The 27,038-nt window shown below is 35.9% G+C and overlaps 1 protein-coding gene across 4 annotated transcripts in view; it reads right to left on the minus strand.

The window, feature by feature from the left end:
• Window positions 1–3,838: 3,838 nt before the first annotated feature.
• Window positions 3,839–27,038, minus strand: part of LOC5579992 (protein bric-a-brac 1) — a 505,109-nt gene continuing 481,909 nt past the window's right edge. For 2 of the 4 annotated variants that reach the window (XM_021840591.1, XM_021840593.1), the window contains 3 exons: window positions 24,471–24,515; window positions 9,029–9,438; window positions 3,839–8,947 (listed from right to left, as the gene is read on the minus strand). In XM_021840591.1, coding sequence (XP_021696283.1) covers window positions 7,976–8,947; window positions 9,029–9,438; window positions 24,471–24,515 — 1,427 coding nt within the window. In that variant the 3' untranslated portion in view covers window positions 3,839–7,975. The remainder of the gene's footprint in view (window positions 8,948–9,028; window positions 9,439–24,470; window positions 24,516–27,038) is intronic. The other 2 variants (XM_021840592.1, XM_001660208.2) reach the window with 2 other exon arrangements.

The following is a 27,038-nucleotide window of genomic DNA, read 5'->3' on the forward strand; positions in this document are numbered from 1 at the left end:
TGCCCCACTCAAGTGTCACAATTCTCAGATGGAGTTAATTTAGTACACCGGTGGATTAGACCATACTCATGTTTTGTTATTTTTTGATTATCTCGAGTCTGCTTTCAGGAATAAGGTAAGGGGTCATCGAAAAAAAAAACCTAGCGTAGTGACAATGGACCAAAACTCAAATATCTCAGCAAACTCACTTGAGCCGCATGAGTAGGTACCATGCTAATGGTAATGGTAAAAATGGATTTAAATTTGAACCTTGACACTTCTGATCATGTTCTCATCATGATCTTTTTTTAACACTGGGGTTGTTCCTATGTGATATTTCGGAAGGACGCAGAAAACAAAATACATCCACAATCTAGGTTTTAATCAAGAGGTGTGACAAAATCAATAAAATCAGGAAAAAAATGTTTTTTGGCCATAAACCAACGAAAAGCATTTAAAAATTGAGTAAACATGTTATCCTGGCCTGAACTTAAGCGTTTGGTATCCACATTGGGAAAGGGCTTTAGGACTTCATTGTATAAAAATGATACGCTTTTTTGAAACAATCACCCCCAACGACAGTATTTAAATAATTTATTCTATTCATAAATATGGAATTAGCAATGGCAATAGAAAACAAAAGAAAATGTTTTTCTTTTGCATCTTGATTTTGAACTATTTTTAAATAACGTTTACTATTCTTTTACCAGGCTTATACTTAGAAAACGACGCAAACATGATATTTTTTTCATTTTCGTATATTTAATAAATAATGATAATAACACAGACAAGTCTGTGATAATAATAACATTATAAACATCATATTTTCTATCATTGAATAGCTTATAGTGACAATTGCAGTGACCCACCTTTCAACAGTGACGTGTAATAATTTCTGATGTGCCAATACCACTGTATCAGCCATCCTAGTTGATCGTTTTTCCTTCACTTTAAATTCGTTATAATACCGTTAAGTCACCAGTCACCATGCGGCCTCCATTTACCGTGCACATATACAAATACCTAGTGATGGTTCATACAATTTTCACAAATTATTCTTTTGTCAGCAAAATAAGATTTCATCCATAAGTTCTTGTCACAAATCATTTTGAAACACCTAGTTTATGTACACAAAACATGTGAATTCTGTTTAACCCGTATAGGCCCGAGTGAAAGAAAAATAACTAAAACTCTCATCGCTCAGTGAATACTTAACGGATTTTAATTATTTTTTGCCAGTATACTCGTACATATATCTTGTTTCTAAAAGTGGTCAAAGAATCTCGAAAATGTTCCTGTGCCGGAGTTATTGCGGTGGGTCACTGGGTCAGGTCGGGTAACAAGGGTTCTGTGCTTCTGTGCCCCTGGAGGTAGGCAAATTTCAAGTCACAGATAATTTCCAGAATCGGCTATAATGTAGCCACAATATCAAGGAGTTTTAAGAAAAACGCATCAGCGTAAACCTTCTGGTAGTCGATTAAATTGAATAATTATGTCAACTGCATTTGATTGAACCTACGAATGACCATTTTCGGGTGCCCGGGATACCTCAAACTATGATAAAGTGCACAGTTTGTATCTTCACATCTGTGTCAAGCTTATTGGAACGCATTGTGAACTATTACTTTTAAATATTTGAAACAGTTTAGTACCTTACAAATCTAGAGCCGGTTCTTTAGGGTATTAAGTCCGAGTGGCCACATCTGGTACACTCTAAATGGTGCAAAACTATTCTTTTATAATGTTGAATATCAGATCTTAATGATTTATGCAAAATAAAATTATTGGCATTGGAAATAAATAAAGATAACTTGGCATGTCCCAAAAAATCGCCTACCCGACTTGACCCAGTGACCCACCGCAATAACTCCGGCTACAGTAGGTGTTCCCTAGTTCCTCTGAAACTAGATATGTGGGCCAGTATACTGACAAAAAAATATTTGAATCCGCTAAGTATTCGCTGACTGGTAAGGGTTTTAGTATTTTTGCTTTCACTCAGGCCTATACGGGATTTTTTACCACTTTTAGTAGAAACGCCAAAAATTCACATTTTTCATTTTAACGTTGAAGTATACAATTTTTCATAATTTCAACAAGTTTTCGCTGTAAATACTACAAGTAAGATGTATTTCATCGTATGAGCCCTGAAGGTTTATGCAAATTAGAATTTTTATTGTGTTTCAATCAAATCATAAATGCACGGTGAATGGACTCTTTTTAATATGTATGGTTTCTATTACCGTGCATTAGTGTGAAATGTTTAAAATTATTGGGTAATATTGGATTTATTGTCATGTCGTGATTCAACTACTTCATATTTAGTTTGCAACAATGATTTAGAAATTTTTTCAACTTTATTTGGCTTTTATTGCAAAATAAGATTTGAATACTCATAATAATGAGTGCGCGCACTACTAGCAACATAGTTGCTCCACCAAAAAAGTTTCTACAAGATACGAAATTAAATCATTACGAAAACTATACGCACGGTGAATGGTGCACCAGCGTGCACGGTAAATGATGACATAGAACGGTACGAGGCGACTTTAACATAACATTTGTAAACATAATTTTTGAGTTGTTTTTTTGTTATGCATCACATTTTTTTTTATCGAATTATGGTATAATTGTACGCTTCGTAGAGGCATTCTAGTTTGTTCTAAATCATTTGAAAAAAAAAAAAAAAATATATACATATATGATTTTTTGAAGTGCTTGATTTTTCTTCAATGCACGGTGAATGGTAGCTTGACGGCACTGTTTTGTCTCAAATTCTAAACATGACACATATTCCGAACAGTGGCCAATATAAGATATTTTCACAATTTTTGAATATAAAGGACTTAAATCGTAAAAGAATTGATCATTTTGAGAAGAAATTTGAATGGATTTATTGAAAAATCGCTATAAAAAGTTGAGTGTTCGAAATATGAGTCATGTTTGGAATTTGAGGCAAAACGGTACTCCTGATATTCCACCAGGAATCCCCTCAATGATTCTTTCGGAAATTTCTCTAGAAAATTTAACGTTTTCAAGAAATTGATTCAGTTTTTCTTTAATCTGTTTCACCATGATTTCTCAGGATTTCCTCCGAACTGGTCGTTTAGGATTATTTTTCAAGATTTCAACCAAGATTCTTCCCAAGATTCCTTCTATAATTTCTCCAGAGAATCGCAGAAAAAAATATTCAATAATTCTACCATGATGCATCCATGAAATTATTGGGAAAATTCTTTTATTTTTTTATGAGCTTCTGCATAAACTGATGAACTGCAGTTCATCAGAGGAACTCTCGCAAGGAGTTTGAAAAAAAAAAAAAAAATCTGGACTCTTGTAGATTAAAAATCGTATACCTGGAATATCCAGCAAGATTTTCTAAAAGAATTCCTTGAATAATATTAATCTGACAATCCTTCAATAATTTTCACTCTTTCGCTGGTGTGAATAAAACGAGCTTCCGAAGAATTCATAGGAGCTCGAGAAACTGTTGGAGGAACTGCAAGCGTAGTCTCCGAAAGAAATGTGACAGAAATTTGCGAAGATCGCTCCAGACTGCCGATGAACAGAAATTCAAAAGGAATGTGATATCTCTCTTGCCTTTGAAATGAAAAATAACTTACCCAATGTTGCATTATTTTAAACTATATTCCATATCGAATAAATTGGTACACTGTGACAAATAGCCAACTAATGATTATTTGATAAATTGTTTGCGTTTCTGTTCTTTTTTGTCGGTTCATTTTTTTTATTTGTTAATTTTATCGCATGTTATTTTCTTTTCTTTTGCATCACTACCTGTTTGTGTGTGTGTTCTCTGTAAGTGGTTGTCATATTTAAATGTTTTATTCATTTCACATTGTTCACTAATGTTTTGATTCTTTCGGCAAACGAAAGAATCCAATAATCTGTGGTTTTCTCTCATAATGAAGATAATGCTGCGCTGTCTTCAACTAATAAATGAGCTAGATAGGCAGTTCCTAAAAACTAAAAAACCAGGAAAATAAACTCATCTTTAACTATGCGCTATTTTATGCGATTGACATATGCTAAAACATTTGTAGAATACATGATGTAATAAATTAAAAACAGTAGAGCTGAGCGTGGAAAGTTTCACAGAGTTTTTGTCTATTGTTTCTTCTAATTAGGTTTTTCTATTTAGCTTACTTAAAAGTACTGGTTATGTTAAACTTTAATAAATTACATGGTTTCGGTAAGTTTGATTAATTTAAAAATAATGTACAGAGTGAACTTTTTTTCTTTCATAACAAAAACCTATTGCATCTCGGTTGATTTATTTTAGTTTAAATTCTGTTTTATGCTTAGCATCTGTACAGGAATAGTTTGACAAATAATACATAGCCTATATGAAACATATTTGTGTTGAAAAGGTTTGTTGTGCATTGAATTTATGCGCGCATTTTCCGTAACCAAACAATGGTTTCTTTGATTCTGTTTGCCTTTTGGAATGCTCTTTATTCTTGTACGAACTGAAAATCCGAAAGCAACGTTGACAGATCTGTCAGCTGCTAAACAAGACATTATTGGTAAATGCATGCTTGCGATTGATTTGTTTGCATGAGCTATTTTACTGGTTTTCATTACGTTCCAATTGCAAACGAATGTTTACATGTTTTACTATTTCGAGTGTTATTTTATTTCTTCTTTTAAGTACCTTTATTCCATTTTACACATACACATAAGAGTTTAGCTAGTTAGACTTTCCCATTTCTGGTTTTCTTCGTTTTGGATTTCAATTCTCGGTCTACGTCAATGGTTGGTTTGCTAAGAAAGTTCAACTGTGTTTGCAAGGGTGATATAACCGAGGTAACTATTTTATTATGAGTCGATTTTGAGCTAACTGAAAGGGATTGAGATCATTGAATAAATAATCAACAGGAATCGTGTACCGAAAACAGGTGGACTTAAACTCGGTTTCGACTCAGAGAAGATTCCGTTTTACAATCAAAAATCTGTTTTCCTTGCTTAAAACGTACATTTGCGTTCTGCTTTGTTACGGTTTTACTCACTTTTCATTGCATAATTTATATCTTACACAATCGTAGTCTCAGTTGAATAACTTTTTTTTTTAATATTTATCGTTCGTTTCCAATTAGTAGTATTAAATAATGTTTCCTGAAGAATGTATAATACCATGAATCTTGGCGCTGCTCTGGTTTGCGGTCACTACAAAGAGTTTATTTCGGATTCGGTGCTTATTTCCATTTGTAGTTTTGTCAGTTTGTTTTGTATGTTATACTATAGTACATCAATGTTTGTATTTTGTTTACTGATACATCTGTTTAATTCAGTTGTTTGATGATGAAAGTGAGTTGAGAGAATGTATTAAGCTTGCTGCTGTATTTGTCTTGCGCTGGGTTATTTCATTGTATTGTTTGTTTAAAGTGGACTTGCAGGTGCATTTAAGATTTTTGTTCCGCATCGATTTGTGGATGGTTTTGTGTTGTGAAAGCATTTCTGTGCTTTTAATCGATAGCAACTCTTTCCTGTCATTTGATTACACAGTGCACACATAGAAATAAATCGTTTTTTTTAAATGACACAACCTCTCATCATGAAAATAGCTTTTCATTTTAATAAAAACATAGTAAACAAAATTCAAGAGACAAGTACCGTGTGGCTTTGTTCCCTATTAGGTTTCTTTATTACCATCACTTGCCCGATTGAAATTAAAAGAGAAAAATAAAACTTCAACAATTTTACAAAAAAGTTATAGATTTCAAAATTTTGAATATTTTTTCCAAAGTTTTCAAAACAGTTTTTGCATGTCTCCTTTTAGTTCTTTAAATTTGTTTTCACTATCGGTATGCTCTGTTCTCTTCATCGTTTTTTAAAGTAATTTATATATTAAATTTCTTCTCATAAAAAGGGGTGGAAGGCACTTTTTCTCTAAATTTTTGTTTTCTTTTAATTTAATTTAAATATATTTTCTTTACTCTCTTTTTGTATCCTTTAAATTTTGCTTCTCATTTTTTGAACACATTGGCCGAAACGTTACAATGATTTTCATTTTTTTCTTTTTGGTTTTGCTAGTCTAAAAGGTTTCTTTTGCCTAAACTCATCAAATTTCAACTGAACTTGTTTCACTCTCGCCGAAAGTTGTGTTATGTCCGAAACGTTTTGTTAAATTTACCGGAATTAGAAAAATATAAGTGTCTCGTAGCCCTTTTACCCTTTTTTGTTCGTCTAACGTATGTTTGCTTTAGTGCCGAAATGTTTCGTTTTTTTTTTGTTTTGCGGTTGAGCTTTTGATGGACGATGCACCTCTCTGTCACAGTTCTTTTCAGGGACATTAACCGATAATCTCACAACAAAAATAATAGTCAAACTGAACAATCAAAATAGTCGTCAACATTTGCTAAAATAAAAGATGCGATTCGCTTAGTCTCTCAGAAAAATACACTCTAGGCCAAACGTTGTATTTTTCGATAACGGTTTAAAATTTTGTTTAGATTTTTTGCCTAAAAATGTTGATTTATTTTTTGCTTTGTTTTCGACTATATAAATTTTACTTATGGAGGTTGTGTTTCCACATGACAAGAAGGCAATTTCATTAAATATATGTACGTTTTTTTTCTTGGTTTCACCTCTAGTAGAGTCATCGCTTGTCGCTTCTTCATTTGCTTTGCAAGCTTAGCTGCTGCACAGTAACTTACCGCTCTATAGCGACTAATCGTAAAATGTTTTCCTTTGTACATTAGTGTTTTCTTGAGTCCTTGGGTGCTTTCCCGCATGTGCTTGTTTCGTTTGTTCTTGGAAAGTGTTTTTTCAACACTTCATTACAAGTTGTCATCTGAATCATAATGGAAATCGTTTTATTGTTGAGTTTTCAAAATACTATCTTGAAAAACATCATCTCAAAAGTTGCTAAAGAGTGAATGGATATTTTTTTTCATAAAGAATCTTATGTTTTTGGTAAATAAGCTATAGTCATTCGTTTCTTCTGAACAAAAAATGAATGCTCTTATTTGAAGCAAACTAGTTTAATGTTACAGCTGAGAACAATACAGAAACGTTTCAAAAAAAAAAAAAAAAAACGATTGAAAAATTTAGACATTACATACACTTTGCAATCGGATTTAATGGACAAATTGAAGTGAAATTTGTGAAAAAGCTACACATATTTTCGGAGAGAATCGAACTCACGACTCACAATTTGCTGGACAGGCGCGTTACAAATTTCGCAACGGCGCAGAAGACAATCTGAATTCGATTTCAACTCAATCACGTGGTCCTCTGTCGCATAGCGCAGTTCGTTTGGAAAAATTAGACACCTATCCAACGCTTTTATTGTACGTATATGCAATGCCTAGGCGAGAGCGCATTATTAGAATTCGTTCGCAAATTTAAGAACGCCAAAAATGGTAATTTTCGGACATCCACTCAAATCAATTTTGGCACTCGATTTCCGTTATTTTTCAGAGAACTTTTCACTCCGCCCCTTCATTTCAAATCTCTTACCCTCGCAGCACATTTTTCCAATTTCACTTTTGCGTCTTGGCTGTGAAATTCCGTATATTGCACGTTTTATAGTTTTTAGTATCGTGTCATTCCCGCACACCTTAGTTAGTTTCTAATTCTTCACGGAATTATTTTAGTACGGTTGGAAAATTTATTAAATGTTTTTCTTCATTTTTCTTCTTAGTTCCCTCCCAAACTTAGAAATAATAAATAGTAACCCTTCCACTCAATCTTTTAACCTTTATCGCTTGCCTCTTATAGAAACGAAGGTTCCCCTTCCTACACTGTAAAGTTAAATATATCACATATTGCAAAAAAAATAACATGTGTGAAATCATCTCTCCTACCCAACTGAATTAGAATGCTTGAAGGAAACAACCGAAGCTGTGTGGAGTCGTAAAGAATAAAAACAAAATAAATGAACTAAACCTAAAAGATTTACAGAAATTAGACTAAAAATTCCTCAACTGAGAAACTAACAGAATCCCGCTTAACTCACCCGTCTGAACCCATACACTTAATCGCCCCGACACTCGGTCATTGGTTCGACCTTGATGGCCGAAGCCACGGGTCTACCGAGGTCTTTGTTTGCGCCAGCTGCCGCCCTAGTATTGGCCACCAGTTCGGCAATGTCCTGGTCCTGGAAGAGATGCTCCGGCCGTGGAGGCGATGACGAGGAAGAGTACCCGGCGCGAGATGAAGATTTGCTACCGCCACCGTATTGTTGCAATCCTAGATGTTCGGAAGTTTGGCCACCGCTATTGGCGTTGCCACCTCCAATAGCCAGGTTGACAGCTGGTTCCAAGGCCAGGCCCATGGGCGATGCCAGTGGGCTTTCCTCCGTCGGTGGGGTCGTCATGCGGAGGTCATGCGCTGAAGCTGGTGAACCGAGGCGGGTTATGCTGAGACTTCCGCTGTTCATATGGGCCAACGGATGATGGTGGTTGGCGTTGGACGAATGATTACTGCCACTGCTGCTGCGTGATGACTCGGAACGGTTACTGATGGCGGTGGCGTTGCTGTTGGCATTGCCGCCAATGGAGGAAGTGCTCGGATGGGAGCTCTGGTTGAGTCCAGGTGGGCCGTGGAGGTCGTGTTCTTTGCCGGAGTGTATACTGGATCCGGCCGGTGAGCCTAGCCGTGGCATTTGGATTCCTCCGGAACCGCCGTTATTACTGTGAGTTTGGTGGGTGACGGCCGGTGAACCAACCTTAGGGACGGGAATTCCACCGCTAGAACCACCGGCGTTTCCCGAAGGGTGGATGCTGAGATTAGTGTGGTGCTGGGGCAGGTTGAACCCCACCAGATTGGCTGCCGCTTCCGGGTGGTGTTGGGCGGCTGCCACCATGTTGCACATCTGTTGTCGGACGGCGGCCACTGTAGCGGCCGTTAGAGCATCGGGTGTCAATCCTTCAGCACCAGCGGTCGGCATTTGTCCGTTGGCGTTCGGTGCGTAGTTTAAAGGATTGTCGGCTTGGAACGTAAATGGCTGCAAAGCAAAGGGGGGAAAAATAGAGCAATACGGTCTTCGGCTAGTGGTTTGAGGGTATGTTTATGCTTGGTCAATTACCGAATGTCTGCCGTACATGATCTGCTCTTCCTTCATATCTTTGGCATCGCGAAAGACCACACTCTTGATTACGCCCTTGATGTGTTCGTCCGGCCAGATGCCGAGCAGGATTCGCTGGGGCCGTCCACGACCCTTGGGCCGCAGATCGGTGCCACCGTCGATGGACGGGCCGAGCATGTTGTGGACACGGTTTGCGTACAGGACGAACGTTGGGTAGGGAATGTCGTACTTGCGAGCTGCTTGGGACAGCGAGAGACCCTCTTTCAGGACGCTGAAGATGGCTTCTGCCATGGTTTCCGGGCGCCACGATTTCAGCGGGCCACGTTCCCGGAAGCGCAGATGGTGGATTAGGTTTTGGCTGTTCCAGCACTTTTGCCACATGGACTGCAGCTGGTATTGGTAACTTTCAGCTAGAGAAGAGGAAGAAATAGAATGAAAAAGATCTTTGTTAGTTTATTGCTTGACGTTTATGTTTGATCTTTTATAAGGATTTTGTAACTGTTGTATCTGTTGTAACTGTTTTGTATCAGCATTTTTTTATTTTTGCTCAGAAAATATATTAAATTTCTTAATTTGTTAACGCACAAGATATCTCACAATAGGAATTCAGCTCCGTATATGTTGTATAGTTGTATTCCCATAAATTAGACCTTATTTCACTAAAAAAAAAAATCATGTCTATGGCGAAGAACCAAGAAACCATGTCTAGTTGACACTCATACATACATACATAACCATACATGTACAATTATGCACACTTACACCCTTGTTACAAAAATAGATCAAAATCTTACGTTGAAAATTTTAATGATAGAAAAACCTACAAATGTTTGAGAAAAGTCTTCAAAAAGATGTTGTAGAACTTGCCATCTGATAATGAAAACATTTTTATCGAAATATTTTTTTTTAAATCAAGTTTTTAGTGCAATAGCGTAAGCATATAGATTTCTTTCGATTTAAGCCAATAAAATGTTTGCCCACAAATGAATTTTGGTGGTTTACGATATATTGAGTTTCCAGGCGAATAGGGCTCATTTTGTTGTTCAACTTTGTCAAACACACCAACTATGTATCCAATCACTGAATCCCAGAGAACAGTCATGGATGCTTGAACAAAATTTCATCAAAATCATGTGTAAATGTTCGAATCAACCAACGTTAAAATGCATTAGCCCACAAAGCCACGCTAGTGATCTGAGAGAGACTCGCGAAGAGGAAAAATATCAACGTCATATGCAGCCCAGACTCCGCTGTCACGAAACGTCAAATGCAGCCCATCGTTTTTTTATGGCTGATAAAGTGAGAAGTATTGTATTCGAAATAAACTAAATTATAAATTATTAAAAATCTCAGTTAGCGGAACAAAGATACTGATAAATCTAATCACTAAACTAGTTATTTATAATATCTGCTAAAAGGCCGTTTATGCTTCGGTGTGATGCAAGCGCAAAAGTTTTTTGCTGAGATGATCATGTGAGAGTTCAGCCGTTCAGCGCATGATTGATGTAAACACTGATAGTGGTAAGCTCCATCGAAGTTAATACGCCAATCGCGTATTATCCTCGATTTACTATAGGATAATACGCGATTGGCGTACTAACTTCGATGGAGCTTACCACTATGAGTGGAATAAAAAAAACTTAGCAATCACAGAAAAAGAAGACCGACTCCGCGAGTCTCGTCTCAGCTAGTGATAAGTGGCAATTTGTGATATCGACACCAGCGCCAACGTGTAAAAAGCGGCAAATTAATAGCCTTACTGACGAGTAAAGATGAACGTCTGTTTTATGTGATTGATATAAAGACGCTAGTCACCGCTCTTTTATCAGCATTACAGAGTGTTTAAATCTGTTAAAAATCGGTTTTTGGATATTTTCACAACTTTTTGCTCAAGACGCAAAATAAAACATTCGTTTTTGTTGCCAACAAATTGATATGTAAAAACTGTTTGTTGGTACCGAAAATCATATATTACATAGGTACAGGTCTAGGGTGCCATTCTCTGCTCATCGTGAATATGAGATCCCGTACATTGTTCTTGTGGGAACTAAGTTGAGTTCAATAAGCTGGTTGTTATCTTTATACTACGAAAAGACAATATCATCCTTCAATTTGCCATAATCAAATCATTGATCAACTTTTGTTTACAATTTAAAATAGCATAACATTGTTTTTATCAAAAAAAAAAAAATAAAATAAAAATAAAATGAGCATAAAATTTAACGAATTCCACTCCAAAGAAATCCATTTAGATTAGCATATCACGTGTTGGTAAATTTTGTGGCGAAATATGTTTAGTTTGTGAATAATAGTATCATGAGCAGTGAATTGCGTTCTTACGGTATAAACGGAAGAAATGGCGCTATGTTGGGAGTGATTCCTGAGCTAAAAAGTTTTTAGTAGAATAGGCAGCCCTGTCGTCGTAAAATTTGAGCTTCTTAGTCGTCCCTTTTTGAGGGGGGCGTTGCTATAGCCCAGAGGGCGCTTCTATTCCCAGGCGTTAATGATGTTGGCTCATAAGAAATATCACAAATATTTTAATATATAGGGATCAACTGTGATGAAGGTTTTGTTGCTATGGGTTTTTGACTTTCAGTTTTTATAGATCATAAACGGAAATTCAAAAACCCTTAGCAACATTTTAATATATAAAAATTGCAAATATCACAAATACTTTAATATACATTCCTAACGAACGAAAACCAAAATGCATTTGCACGTATTTAGTATGTGTTCCATTTCTATTGAAATACAGTCGACTCTCCACAACTCGATGTTCTATAACTCGATATATTCTATAACTCGATGGATTTTGCGGTCCCTTCAAATTCCCATACATCATGCTCTCCATAAGTCAATGTTTCTATAACTCGATGTTTCTACTAGTCGATGCCACGTGGGAGGAAAATTTCCCTCCATAACTCGATATCCATCTAAAAACCCATTTTTATACAGGGAGACATGGACCATCTCTGGTTTGGCAGTGAATAAAGGACTTGCAAGTTGTAATAAAAGTTTGAAAACATAAAAATAAAAAAAATAAATTTTTAGTATAAATAAGGGATTTTTCGAATATTTTGAAAAAAGTGTACTAAGATATTTTTTCAAAATGCTATCAACAAAATGATATTGTCTGCTTGCAGAAATGATCATAAAAGTATAGGAAAAATAGAAATTTGAGCCTTTGATTTTAAAATTTTTGTTATCAGTATGTTCTATAACTCGATAATTCTATAAGTCGATGGTCCCTTGAATATCTAGTTATGGAGAGTCGACTGTATGGAACGAAGAGATCAAGTACATGGACTTAAACATAATTTAGTTGAAAAGTTTGCTGATGTAGAAAGTGAATGTTATTTTTTCCTAGTATCAATTGAATCTACCTTATCAATACCTACTGTATATGCTATGTGACTATTTCCTAGAGTCATACTATTACGATGTACCATTCAAATAGAAATCATAATCCATGCAATAAACTTAGTCTTGTAGAACCTATCACTCAGTGTAAAAGGAATCATCTAGTGCCAATCTAAAAGCCACATAGAACCGTTTTTGTGTCTCTCTCAAATTTAATTTTTTTAAGATTGTTTGTGTTTCAGGGAATATATGAGAAGAAGATACGAGAAGAAATACATAGAATTTATCAAAAACTGAGCTTTTTTGCCAACTGTCAAGCTATGGTCCAGCCATTTGAGTCAACCTAAATGCTTCTCCTCTAGTTTTATAAAATTTAGGCAAAATACGACGCAAACTGTAATTCTAATTATATATGCCAATGGTAACCGCGTTTCAGCAATTATTACTCAACCATAACTCGGAACATTTTTAACGAAATATTATGCGTATTCTCAGTCATGTCAGACCAGAAAAAATGTAGACTTGACTAGAATGCGAAGAAAAGTTTTGAAGTTAAACATAAATAAATCAATACCTGAGATTCGATGTTTCGAATGTTTGATTATGTTTGTACGTAAAGTAATATATGAAGCATACTTAGAGAAATATATGATATTTTTTCTTTAAAAAAAATGAATCAAATAAATAAGTTTAGTAAGATTTTCCTGAGTTTTCCAAAAGCAGAACATCTATAAAATATGAACTATTTTTTTTACATGCAGAAGAAGTGTTCGATTTTCAGCCAAATATATGGCTTAAATTACAAAAAAAATATCGCTGTTGACAATATGGAAAAAGTCAACAATTTCTCTATATAGATCTCTATATTTCGCAATGGTTTTATCTTTTGTACCGTTTTGCATCGAATTGCCGGACGCTTCGAAAGCCGGACCTTGAACATTTTCTTCTTTTTTGCCATGTTTAAGAAAGTATAACTGTAATGTTAACACTCAGTTCGATTCTTTGATTTTAATTGTTTATTGTGAATGTAAACGTATCGCAGTAGGCTTTAAATTCATTAAAACAAAAATAAAAATAAACTGCGCTTGAAATTGTCAGTTGATTTTCCGCCTGATAAACAATTTCTTAAGGTTGGTGCTCGGATATGTGCTCAAAGTTTTCATAGTCAACATACTTTTCTGTGTTGTTAAACGTGACTAACAGGAGGAAAAAAGTGTGTTTTTATTGCCAGCTAGTGAAATTTACCGGTATTTATATGAACATTTCTTTATTAATGGTTAAATTCAAGTGTCCGGATTACGAAACATGATTTCCAGCTGCTTCAAAAGCCGGACATCCGAGAATGTGAATTAAAATGTGCCTCTATTTTAATCATAATGATCAAAATGGACAATTGATGATTGTAAAAGTGATTTAGAGAACATTTGGTAAATAAGTTAAATTGTTACCTTCCGTTTCGGAAAAATAATTTGAATAGAATGTGTCTCGTTAAGTTCCAGATGTCGCACGTCACTGAATCTCATGCGGCGATAGAAGAGAGTTGTGTGATTTGTCTTTATTTTTCACATCAGTTGTGACTATTTAATAGCAAATACTGAAAGCTGGTGATATAACCTTAACTAAAGTGCTAAAAATTCAATTCGAATGAAATACTTACAAAATCTTTAAGTTTTTAATTAAAAAAGAGTGTCCGGAATCCGAAGCAAATGTGTCCGGAATTTGAATCAGCTCGAAAGCGATGTCCGAATTTCGAAGCAAGACATACAATGGAACTTTTTTTGATTTTAGGTAGTGAGATTTTCCTCAAACATTGTATTTTTCTTTGCACAGCAACAAAAATTGAACTATGTACGGTGTGGAAATATTTTATAGCTTCAAGATATACAAGAATTTGCTTTTGAAATTCAAGTTTGAAGTTGCACTGCCTCTTAGGTGTCCGGATTTCAATTTTCGATATTATAAACAACATTTAAAACTTAAAGAACCAAACACTACTCTTCACTTGATATACATTAGTTCAGGTCACAAAGCAAACAAAATTTAATTGGTTTCCTACAGGGCGTTAAGTTGTAGCTTATCTACGTGAAACAAGGTATAATCACTACAGGGCGTTGATACATATTAAAAAAAATGATTGATTTTTACGGAGCGTTACGATTTTATTCATTAATGATTGAATTACTGCAGCATATTGATAGAGCTTGGAATTTTTAATTAATGTCATACAGGGCGTTGAGATGTACCTGATCATCATAGAATAAGTCAGTCACTCCAGTCAAATTACTGCAGGGCGTTGATACTGCTAAGAAATTTCAATTGATTTTCAACAGGGCGTAAATATGCTCAAGATCTCACAAAGATCAATATGGAATTCAGTCAAATCACTTCAGACCGTTGATATAGCTTGATCGATTGATGTTATACAAAGCGTTAAGATGTTTCTGAACTACGTGAAAGAAGGCCAAATTACTCTTGGGCGTTGCTAAAGATTGTATTTTTTAATTTATGTCCTACAGGGTGTTGAGATGTACCTGATCTACAATGTAGATTCTACATAGAATGAGTTCAAAATACTCCAGGGCGTTGATACAGCTTGTAATTTTCAATGGAAACAAAGCATTAAGTTGCACCTGATCTACGTAAGACAACAAGGTCAAAATACAAGAAAAATAGATATCGAACAGGGAGTTAACATAAAATTAATTTACATGACACGCGTCCAATTTACTTTAGGACGAAGATAGACAATGGAATTTTCAATTGATGTCCTACAGGGCGTTAATATGCAATATGTGGAGGGGGTAAATACATTTTGACAATTATCCCACAGGGCGTTTAAATGCAACTTATATACATGGAACAAGGTCAAATCATTCCAGGGCGTTATTAAATCTTGGAATATTCGATTGATGTCCTACAGGGCTTAAAGATGCACTTGGTCTACGAAAAATGAGGTCAAATTTTCTCAGGGCACTGATAAAGCTTAAATTTACAATTGTTGTTCTACAGGGCATTGAGATGTATTTGATCCATATGGGATAAGGTCAAATTACTCCATGGCGTTCATAGAGCTTGGAGTTTCTATTGATGTCATACAGGGCGTCAAGATGCACTTGATTTACATGGGATGAAGTCAAATTAATCCAGGGCGTTTATGCAGCTTGAAATTTTGAAATAATGTCCTACAGGGTCGTAAAATGCAGCTGATCTATATGAGACAAGTTTAAATTACTCTAGAGCGTCAATACTGATTGGAGTTTTCAATCGATGCAGGGCATTGAAGTGCACCACATCTACGTAAGACAAGGTAAAATTAGTCAAGGGCATTTATACATCTTGACATTTGTCCCTTAGGGCGTTAAGATGCAACTGATTTACATGGCATGACTCCAAATTACTCTAGGGCGTTGATAATGCTCGGACCATTCAAGTGATGTGGTGCGTAAAGATGCACTTGGTCTACATAAGGTGAAGTCAAGTTACTCCAAGGCTTTGAAAAAGCTTGAAAATTTAATTGATGTCATACATGGCGTTAGGATGTTACGGCTCTATATGGGACAAATTACTCCAGGGCGTTGATACTGCTTGGAGTTTTTGATTTTGATATATGTGGAATAAGGTCAAATTATTCTAAGGCGTTGATAATGCCTGGAATTTCCATTCGATGTGGTGAAATAACTCTAGGGCGTTGATACAGCTCGTAAATTTCGGTTGATATCTTATGGGGCGTTAGATTGTTGTTGATTTCATACATTATTTTTTATGTCTTCGGGTGGAAAATTCTAAAATGAATCTGAGAAAAGCTTCTTAGTCGTCGACTAAGCGCGACTAAGCAGGACGACAGGGCTGAGAATAGGTTGATCAACTTTTTTGAAGACACCAACTTTGCAATCAATTACTGGTGTGACATAAAAGCAAAACATATGTTTGTCTACTAGCGCCAGATTGGCAGTGTTTTTTATGCGAATCCAGCTTTTTACGCTAGCCATGCTATAAAATATTTGACAGAATCTGACCACCACCACTGAACTTAAACTCGAAAATAAATCCTTAGCAACCCATCACTCACTGAAATTGCTTAAAGCAGGTATGCCATGCTGTCAGTGAGACTGACAGTAGCCTGAAATATTGAAATGTAAAAGTAAATGTCTTGAAAATTGAACGCAATTTTGGTGAAAATTGAGGTCTCTGCTACTGTGCAATTTACACAAGATTTTGTGAAAATATCTCCCAGGATTTTGTGATAATATTACCCAGAGTTAAAATCGTACTCTAGCTCTTGATTCTAAGAAAATTCTTGCCATAAAATCTGTGAGAATGAAGTTCCAAACTTTGTAGAATTTGTAATAACTTTGCTAAGAGTTTCATCAGAACTTCGTCCAAAATTCTTACTTACAATCCTGTCATAGAATCTGTAAGGGTGTTGTCCAAGATTCTATCATAATCCCACCCAGAAATATGTGAAATTCATACTGCGACATGCTGCGTAAGTTGCTTCCAGGATTGTGTAAATCAAACATAACTTCTAACATAATTCTGTGAGTCTCCATCCTATGGTTTATTGAGGATATGTTTGATCCATTTTATTTTTTTTCTCGCAAATTTGTTAGCCTTGACCTTGCGAAATTCAAAAAGCTAAGCCGGGTCTTTTAATCATTTCTCCTTCAAGTTCGGTCAACCAACTGATTTAAGCCTAAAATAAAATAAAGAGTTCTTCATTATTGAATATAACAACAACGAAATAAGATTATTCCCGCAAATCAAAACAAAAAAGAAACAATGAAATTTAACTGTTCGTCATGGCATGCTGAGGATATGTTCCCAAGTTTAAGTTCAGTGGTGGTAGTTAGCATATGTCAAATATTTTATAGGGAAGATGTACCCCCATGTACCAGTTATTCGCCACCCCAGCTTATTTACCGTTTCACGACATATATGTTTGCCAATTGTTAAGTGTTCGCTAAATTGATTTAAGATGATACGGAATCATTCTTGGAAACCGCAAAAATTTCGCTGAAAATAATAGAAAAAATCATTTTTCTTAAAATTTTTGCTCCTTTGCACCTATTTTTCGCCACCTGTTCCTGATTCGCCACCCTCCATAAGAAATCAACGTAGGTAACGAATTCAGGAACCGAAATTAAAATCGTGGCGAATACTGGTGCAAGTGGTCCAGTATTCGTCACCCCCATTTTTAATACAAAAACAAAGTTTCTGATCAGTTTTTATATTTTCCCTGCTGAGCATGGATTGAAAGCTTTCGTTTAATGTATTGACAGTAACCAAAGGTCTTTTGATTATTGTATAAACAATATATTTCCTTAGGGTGGCCAAAACTGATACACCTCCCCTAGCATATTGTTTTTATGACGAGCGTATAAATCTGGATAGATCTCATTTAGTTGAACACTTTTGTCGAAGACATTATTTTCTTATTATTGAACTAAGATTTAAAAAAAATATTCTGTTTGATCACTAGCTCCATCATGTGAGTGTTTTTCTAACAAATAATTGGTCTCATTTAGTTGCCCAACTTTGTCGAAGACGCCAGATTTGTGTCTAATCACTTGATTGAGATAAGAGTGAATAAAATTGTTGTCGATTACCGCCATCTTGTTAGTGTTTTCCGAACAAATAAGATTTTATGCGAAAAGATCTCATTTAGTTGTACAACTTTATCGGAGACACCAACTTTGTATCGCATAATTAGACTAAGATATATGCAAATAAAATGATTGCCCACTAGCACCATCTTGTGACTGTTTTTGGTTAAACGTATGAATCCTGTACATGAGCCAGATATAAGTCCCAAATGTCTGTCTAAGGTAAAACACCCTCTAAAGCCTTGATCACTTTAAAACTGCCTCAGCAAATAATTTTCCTTTTTCAACTCCTTAGCTTCCGATTACTGTGATTGGTCTTATGTCAATACATGTGTTTTCAATTTTAAAGGACTTTACATACAGTTATTTCGGTTGTTCTAGCAAATATATCTTTTTTCGCTTTCTTGTCAGAAAAAAATCGGTTTATGGTGAATATGTCCTTAAGCGTTGATTTTTGATGAATACCATGTATGAAACACTTTCAGAACATTCAACTTTATACATTTTTGCGCAAGGCACCAAAGAGCTATTTCGATTATTTTTCAAATTATGGATGATTTTCGTTTAAAAACATATTATTTTCAAAATGTTGTTAATCTTTTCAAATAAAGAACGTTTCTACAATTTTTTCACCATAAACAGAAAAAAATATCCTTCTAATGGCGGTAAAAGATTAAGAATCCGTTTGCGCCTTTCAGAGATATCGGCATTTGAAAAAAAAAACATTTTTTCGAAGAAAATCTCTGATAATTCTGTAATTATAAGAGATAGAACAGTAGCTTTTCGGCAAAAAGTTGCGCAATCAAAGGTTCTAAAAGTGCTCGGAATAAAGTTTTTGCGAGAAATTATCGTATAAAGCCTGATTCGCTGCTGACAAGTAATTTCTTGGCCTATCTTGATGCATGGGAAATTCCTGCAAGGAATCGATCAAGGAAGCGCTTTTTTCAGTACGCAGTTGAAAAGAACTGTCAGTTCAAACGGGAGTGGCTGTAGAAAATTTCTGCAAGGAATCGCCGAGAAAATTCTTTAGAGATTCCTGTTCAGCAGCAAATCAGGCTTAAAAAGTTATAAAGAAAAAACTGATTTTTCAGTACCACCCTAACTTATATGTTTAAAAAAACATAACTCGAGAACCATAAGAGATAGAATTGTTCTAAAACATTGTAAAACATTGTACAGGCCTAAATGCGTCGACAAAAAAGTTTATATTCTGATCTTGTAAATCATGAGGGCAACACTTAATTTCACATCACTCAAAAAAATGTCTGAAAAATATGGAGAAACTTTGCCGAAGACACCATACATCTAAAATTGACGCATTTGGCGCAATCATTTTTGTCTTCCTAGATATGGCTTTGGGACCAATGTGCAATGTATGTAGAAGTCATGTTTCAGATCTTTCCCTGAGTTTTTGAACTAAAACAATTTTTTTACAAATCTTCGATTTCTTTGTTATGATTCCACAACAATTCAGTCAGGTCTTTCGCTAAGGATATTTAAAGGGTATATTCAGAGAAGTAAATACCTTAAATTATATCTTATTAAACTCCTCCGTAAATGCTGTATGGGATTCTGAAGTAATTGTAGAATAAGTTGCTGAAGAAACGCCAGGATATATTTTGTTGGAGTTCCTAAGAATATATATATGCAAAAAACTCTGAAAGAATTTCTGGAGATTAAGCTTATTATTAAGCAGCTTAAAAGAGAATGACTGGTATTATGGAGGAGTTTTAAAAGTTATTTTTTGGAGAACTTTTTGAATGAAAATTTACTCATTGTATTGATTACTCCGGACGTAATTCACATATGACCGAATGACACATGATGTAAGTGATGAAATGACGTAAAAATGTATTCTGAAAGAAATAGAGAAAGAAAAATGTAATTTTGCATGATGAAGGACATGAAAACAATGTCGCTATGATTGAAATTTCCCGAATCAGACATCATCGTATTTAAAATGTGTCATTTGGCTCGCTTCTTTTATGTGGAAGATATCCTTCCATGTAAGTAAAAGTGGTGTCAAAACAGGCAACTTCCATGTGAGTAAAAGTTGCGCCAAAACAGGCATCAACTGCGTTTTCAGTTCTGCGACCCGGATCGTTTTCGGATTTCTACTCCCGTATAGTACCCGAACGGGGAATTCGTTTTATGCTGATAATAAATCTTCGAGCTGTTTAGTAGAATACCTATAAGTAGATGAAAAAACCGAATTTAGTACTACACCATTTAATTCCACTAGAGTTTGTATCCTTTGACAGATACGCGTATTTCGACCTCAACTGTAAGGCCGTCTTCAGTGTCGTGTACTAGACTCGACAGTGTAGTCGTGGAATTAAATGGTATAGTACTAAATTCGGTTTTTTCATCGATTTATGCTGTTGGACAAATGTTGCCTATGCTGTGGGAAAACGATAAAACGGAACACAGCTAATCCTTGAAAAAGGCACAATACATGTGTCCAAAACGTCGGAAGTAAGCAAAAATCCGTTTTTGAGTTTTATTAAATACTGAAAGCCATAACCTCAAATATAATGAGGAAGGTTAACGTCCTTCTTTGTATCCCTAATCGTTCGAAACGTCTCGCTTTCTTTAAAATCATGGCTAAACCCCAGCTGAGAATGGTTGATTCGAACCCCACCGATTGAGAATTTTTCAAGTAGTAAATTTTCTTTACTTTGCTGGGCATTTAGACTATAATATTACATTAATAACTGTGAAAGTATTTGCAGAATACTGTGATGCGATGCAGAATTTAACCCAAGTGAGACGTAAGTCCAAAAAGAGAAAGATTTCTTTAGAATTACAAATCCTAATCGACCATGCAACTCAGTGAAATCGAATCGTCGTTACTAGTTTGAAGATCAAATTCATCAACTTTGCCGGATAAAACCGATTCGCTCGATTTGTCGACCACACGCAAAGGGCACAATCCGCCGGCTTGCGGTCGGTCCGGACCGATTTCCAGACGCGAATATCGCCAACAAAATTTACCAATATAAATTAATAACGTTTCCCGCCAGACCACGTTGACGACGACCGGTAGTTCAAACCGACCGGCACCAATCCTGGTTCGCCAAAAAAAAAAGGAACACCCATCTCGGCCTTTCATGTGTGACTACCGCACATTTTCGGCTTTTCACATTAGTCGAATTAAATCGCATTAAATAATCATATGGACCACCTACCTATCGCTCGTCAATGAAATCGAGAGTCGAGCTGCCGCCATCGAGACGCGCGAAAAGGAAACAAATAAAAATCCTGCCCAAATATTTGGGAGGACCCTTTCCTGCTCCCCATCGCTTTCGTGGAAATAAGTGGACATTTTCGCGACCTCGCAAACCGGAAACACCAACCCGCCCACCTGGAGCGTCAGTCGCGTGAATGTGAACAACATTTATGTTGATTCATGGACAAACGGACGTAACGCTGTGTTCGTCACGTTTCAATAGAAGACTAAAACATTTTTTTTCTGAAATTGTTGATACTTGTTTGTGACACTTGATCAATGCTTCAATATTGGATATTCTATCTAATTTATTAGTACTATACCAGGAAGGAAGCTCCATGAATCCTCTGTAGAGCCTTCTTCCAGGTATACCTTGTGTAATTCTAGGAAAACATCATCTCCATCCAAAATCCTTACAATTTGTCCTTTAATAACTTAAATCACTATCATCACAGTATCGCACACGTATGTAGTGCACTTACCTTGACAATGAGTTCCCTATAGCAAAATACCATTATATGAGAAAATTTTCATATGGCCCACATGAAATCTTCAAGTTTGCTTATTGCTTATTGCCTTTACGGAATCTATTTGTCCTTGTTGATTTCACTAAGGCGGCTTTTCTATATGAATAATTGATTAGAACACTGTACTGTTGTGACCGTGCAGAATCCACATTCATTTGGTAAAATTTTAACCCGACTTCACACTCATCATTAACATACCATCATTTTTTCCGGGGAAAACATATTCTATTTCATTTCTGAAGATACACACATATCTTCAAACATGAAGTCACTCGCGCAGCTGCATCACTCGAACCAACGCAACGAATCAACAGTTTTCGATTTAAATCGAATAATATTTGATGTTTTTATGTGCATTTGCCTTTGATGCAATAACCTTTTTGCGAAAAAAAAATCCACCTGCGTCTGGGTGACAACTGACGGAACGCAACTGATGTTTATTCCTTTTTCGTTTTGTCATCATTGCGGTCCAATATCCTGTGAATTTACATGTCATAAGCCCCAAAATTAAGATTTTTATCTTATTTGTACAACATTGAACATATAGGTTGCAATGGTACGTTATTAAGGATGTGATTTCATGTGAGTTGATTTTAATTTTCGTTTACATCAAAAATACCGTAAATAAGTGTCATTTCATAGATTGTGTCATGGTTTTTTAAGATCAAACAGAGATTCCGTCAATCGTAAAATTAATTGTTTTTTAAGAGTGTATTACAACAGCTAGTCCATATTGGTACAGCAAAAAAAAAAAACATTCCCGGCCTGTAGATTTGTTTAAAGATCATAAGATTGATATTCAGACAATGTTTCGATTTTCCATTAAGTGAATACAGTGGCTTGAATTACCCCAATGTGATTTTTGAAAGTTAAATTTTTATTTAGCATGAATCCTAGATACTAAACTTCATCGGTTTATTGGAACTCCCATCATCATGACAACATGTTTGCTTGAGGTTTCAAATAAAGAGCTTTTGGTTTATGTGGGAATATTATAAGTTCAGTCTTGGAAGCATTAGGAGAAATCTTCCATTTTTGCAAGTATGAAAAAAATAACAAAACATTTTTGCAACCTACTACACACAACACGCAGGCTTCGTCCTTAGGCGGAGAAGTTTGTGTCAGCCGTAAACAAAGATTTTCGACATCTCTAAGGAAACCCAGGTAAGTCAGATGTGAACATATTGTATAATATTGGTGCCAGAATGCTGCCTTGAGGAACATCATCAGTAACATTAACCTAAAGAGTATCATTTGATAATTAACCTAAAGAGTATGATTTGACAGGTAACTTTAAATTATTATAGCAATGTATGTTGGAAAGTTTGTTTTTAACTTTAAAACCAAAGCACCATGCCAAACACTGTAAAATACTTTTTCTGTGTCCAGACGAGAAAGACTAGTTTAATAGCCTTCAGATTTGTGTAAACGAATCAAACTTGTTACACGTAAAAGTTGGTAAGTGATCAAATGTCCGTGCCGGAGTTCTAACTGTTCATTGGCGAAAAATTGAATTTTTGTTGATGTGAACCATCATTCTTTTCAAAATATTTTTTCGAAAAAGTTTACTGATATAGAAAAGCAAGTGGATTAGACGGTAGTTAGAAGCTTCGGCAGGTTTTTAGTCCAGTTTTAAAATTGTTACAACCTTGGCATTCTTTCATTTTTTGTTAGGAAAATATGCCAACTGAAACATTTATTAAATATATCAACCAAGGTTGTTTTTGTTCGTGTTTGACATTTACACCACCACCTGGTAGCCTATCGGACAAACACAGCGGTTTCAGCATTGGGCGTACATGTTCTCGCAATCATGATTTTGATCGTGATTTGTTCCAAGTGTTACGTCTTTTTGTCCATGGTATCTCGTTTGCGCCCCACCAATAAAACAACAGATTCGACCGGTCATCGTTTGGACAGTTGTGAAATAATTTCCACTCTGTTTTTGTTATTTATTTTTGCGATAAAATATGAACAAGCCTTCCGAGCATAGTGTCCCGAATGAAGTCCACAATTCTTTAAATTTCCACACTCAATTTTCCGGCAATTTTCTGCCCGTGCGAATGAAGTGCCGGATGCAGTGTCAATTTTGCGCCCGGTGTGTGGCTCAGGCAGTTTGCCTATTTGTGGAAAACAATTTGCTGCAGCATCAATGTTGCTTGCGATGTCAACGATTGCACTCAGTCAGATTTTGAGTCGGGATGCGGGGAAAAGGTATTTATTTATGAATAAATTAATTGATTGAACAAGAATTTAAACACGGGAAATTGGCTTTCTGTCACCTTGTGTGGTGACGGGTTTCCTGCAGAGGTGGACACCCGAATACGAGTGTGAAAATGAAAAGCGATTATTTATTTTTCCGGGAGTTCAAATTGTTCTTCTTTTTGGCATTACCTCCTCAATGGGACAGAGCCTGCATCTCAGCTTAGTGTTCAGTGAGCACTTTCACAGTTATTAACTGAGAGCTTTCTTTGCCCAAGTTGCCATTTTTGCATTCGTATATCGTGTGGCAGGTACGAGTATCATGCCCAGTGAAGTCAAGGAAATTTCCATTACGAATAGTTCCTGGACCGACCGGAAATCGAACCCAGACACCTTCAGCATGACTTTGCTTTATAGCTGCGGACTCTGACCACTCGGTTAAGGAAGGCCTCAACATTTAATAACTTATCATGGCTTACATGATTTATGTCACTTTTAGGATTAATGTTCAAAATAGTTACCTTGTTTGGCAGCAAAAGCACTTCCATCGTCAGAAAATCGGTTTGCTAGAAGAATGGAAGAGCAATAGGGTTGAAGATTAATACCAAGACATTTTTTTCAGTTTAATAATTTTAAAATTGACTGCCAACGTGAAATGTATACAATTTAATTGAGATCCATAACCAAACTCGATTGAGAAACCATATGTTAACATCCAACCATTTGGTACTCTTTACCAAGTAGTTGTAGGTAATCAACCGTAAAGGATTGCCTAATGACTTCATTGCCCATATAGTGGCCACCGGTGGACCGTTTGTCCGATGGGCAATTTATGACAGGGAGCCATCAGCTGAAGGGCCACCTTATTATAAATTAACGTTTCGCCAATCTCGAGTCGCTTCCGAATACTGCGGCCGCAGTAATAGTCGTTCATACGGATGGATCGTTTGTAGGTTTGGCGTCGTCGTCGCTTCTCTTCTGTTCGGGAAGGACGTGCACAACGCAGGGCAGTAAATTATTCACACATGCATAAAGTTATAATTAACAGTCTATTAAATGTTTCAGCAAATTTCATAAATGAACTATCGCTATCGGTTCGTTGGTTGGGTAGATAGGTTCTACAACAAAACCACCAGAAGCAGCACCCTATCATCATCATCGACGACGACTCGGCTGTAAAACTCCAGCAAACCGGCACGACGGGAACGATGCTTTCGATGGTTCTCCGTAGAAGGAAGGTGTGCAGTGAAGGCACAGACAAACAGATGGAACACTCGAATAATTTTCGTCGTACGGCGAAATAGCGGTCCATTATAAAATAAGATAGTTGGCTAACAGCTCGTATCGCTTTGGACGATTATCCATAAACAGTAGTTCCAACGCAGAGGTGCCAGATAGCCGTATCGGAAAAAGCGCAGCTATTCGTCACGATCAAACTGAGAGTCGTGGGTTCCAATCACTCAGTTAATAACTGTGGAAGTGCTCATAAGAACACTAAGCTGAGAAGCAGGCTCTGTCCCAGTTGGGAAGTAAGATAATTGAGCTGTCACGTCTGTTTGTCTCCAGTAAAAGCGCATACTCTCCGGTATCTCTTGTGCCTTGACTTGCCAAACTGAACTAAATGGTTGCTGTAGATTGTTAAGTTCGGTAGACTGGCTCAAGATTTTTTTGAAGATAGCTTTAAGGCGAACAATCGTCTATTGGATAGCTTCTGTATTGAATCATTCTAAAGCACACATGATATTTGATAGATAAACCTAAAACAGTCGTTTCTCAAATAGTGCCCATTCGGTATGTGTCCCAATTTGCCAGATTTCACCTATTATTGTGAAAAACTAATACATATTGGAAAAAATACAAGAGAAACAATACTTAAAAATATTGCTGGCTTTTGCAGAACAATCATTTGTTACTTAGAGTAGGGTAACGTATATAATTTGGACATGCATATAATTTGGACAGGCTGGTCGTTCTATGCTTATTTACAACGAGATGACGAGCAATTTATGTACGGAAAATCATGTATTACATTACTAATACACTATGCTTCTTATTAATGATGGCCATTTTCATAACAATTACAATTTGGCTTCAAAAATATCAAAATTGTAAATAGTATCAACAGAACATCTGTGAAACCTACGAATGCAAGAGGATGTACATTTCAAGAACATACATTAAACGCAAGAATAGCGCTCAGAATTGGCATCCATAAAAAGTATAAAGGTGACAATATGATAAAATATGTCTAAAATTGAAGCTAAGTTCATCTAAAATCTTAACATGAGTATATAAGGCATAAATCAGGTGGTGTCCAAATTAGATTACGGTTTTTGTTCAGTTGATATAATTTGGTCATCTGATGAAACGCACTGGAATGTTGCATGCATGCATACTTGCAGGCGTATTTCGTGGATCTGATGATATTTGCTTGCATTAAATGAAATTATTGATTATCACTATTGTACACATCCAATAAGCGAACAAATGCATAAGTCACATGTAAACTCTTAAAACATTATGGTATGACTGTCTTCTTAAGAAACCATAGAATAGATATTGGGATAACGCCCCTGTCCAAATTATATTCTCATGAGGGTGTCCAAAATGTATATTTGATGTCCGAAATGTATAACAGACAGGCCGCTCAAAAGCGCTATTTTGGCAGCTAATGCTACAGTTTGTAAGCTTTTTCTCCCAGAAACTCAAATAACAATGAGACATTAAGCATATAAGTATCATAACGTAATAAATTATTAGTATCTAAGGCAGTTAATCGATCGCCGTTTCCAGACATATCCTTAGCCTGTCCAAAATACATAATTTACCCTAGGTTGGGGATAAACTACACACCATTTTTTTTTCGTTGAAATTAGCAAATGTTGTTGAAATTTGTCGAGCTCATGTTTTCAGCAAATAAAATTTAAGTGCTCTGCACTGAAGATCAGCAATTCAGTTTTCTAAAAAGGTCAGCTCGGAAATTTTCAGCAAACAATTATGTGGAGTGTTTAATAGTTGAAAAGGAACATCGGCTACAATTTCGCAGAACAAACTTGCGTCAAATTATATACCCATTTTACACAGTACGA

The sequence above is a fragment of the Aedes aegypti genome, chromosome 2, assembly GCF_002204515.2.
Source record: "Aedes aegypti strain LVP_AGWG chromosome 2, AaegL5.0 Primary Assembly, whole genome shotgun sequence".
NCBI classification, from domain to species: Eukaryota; Metazoa; Arthropoda; class Insecta; order Diptera; family Culicidae; genus Aedes; species Aedes aegypti.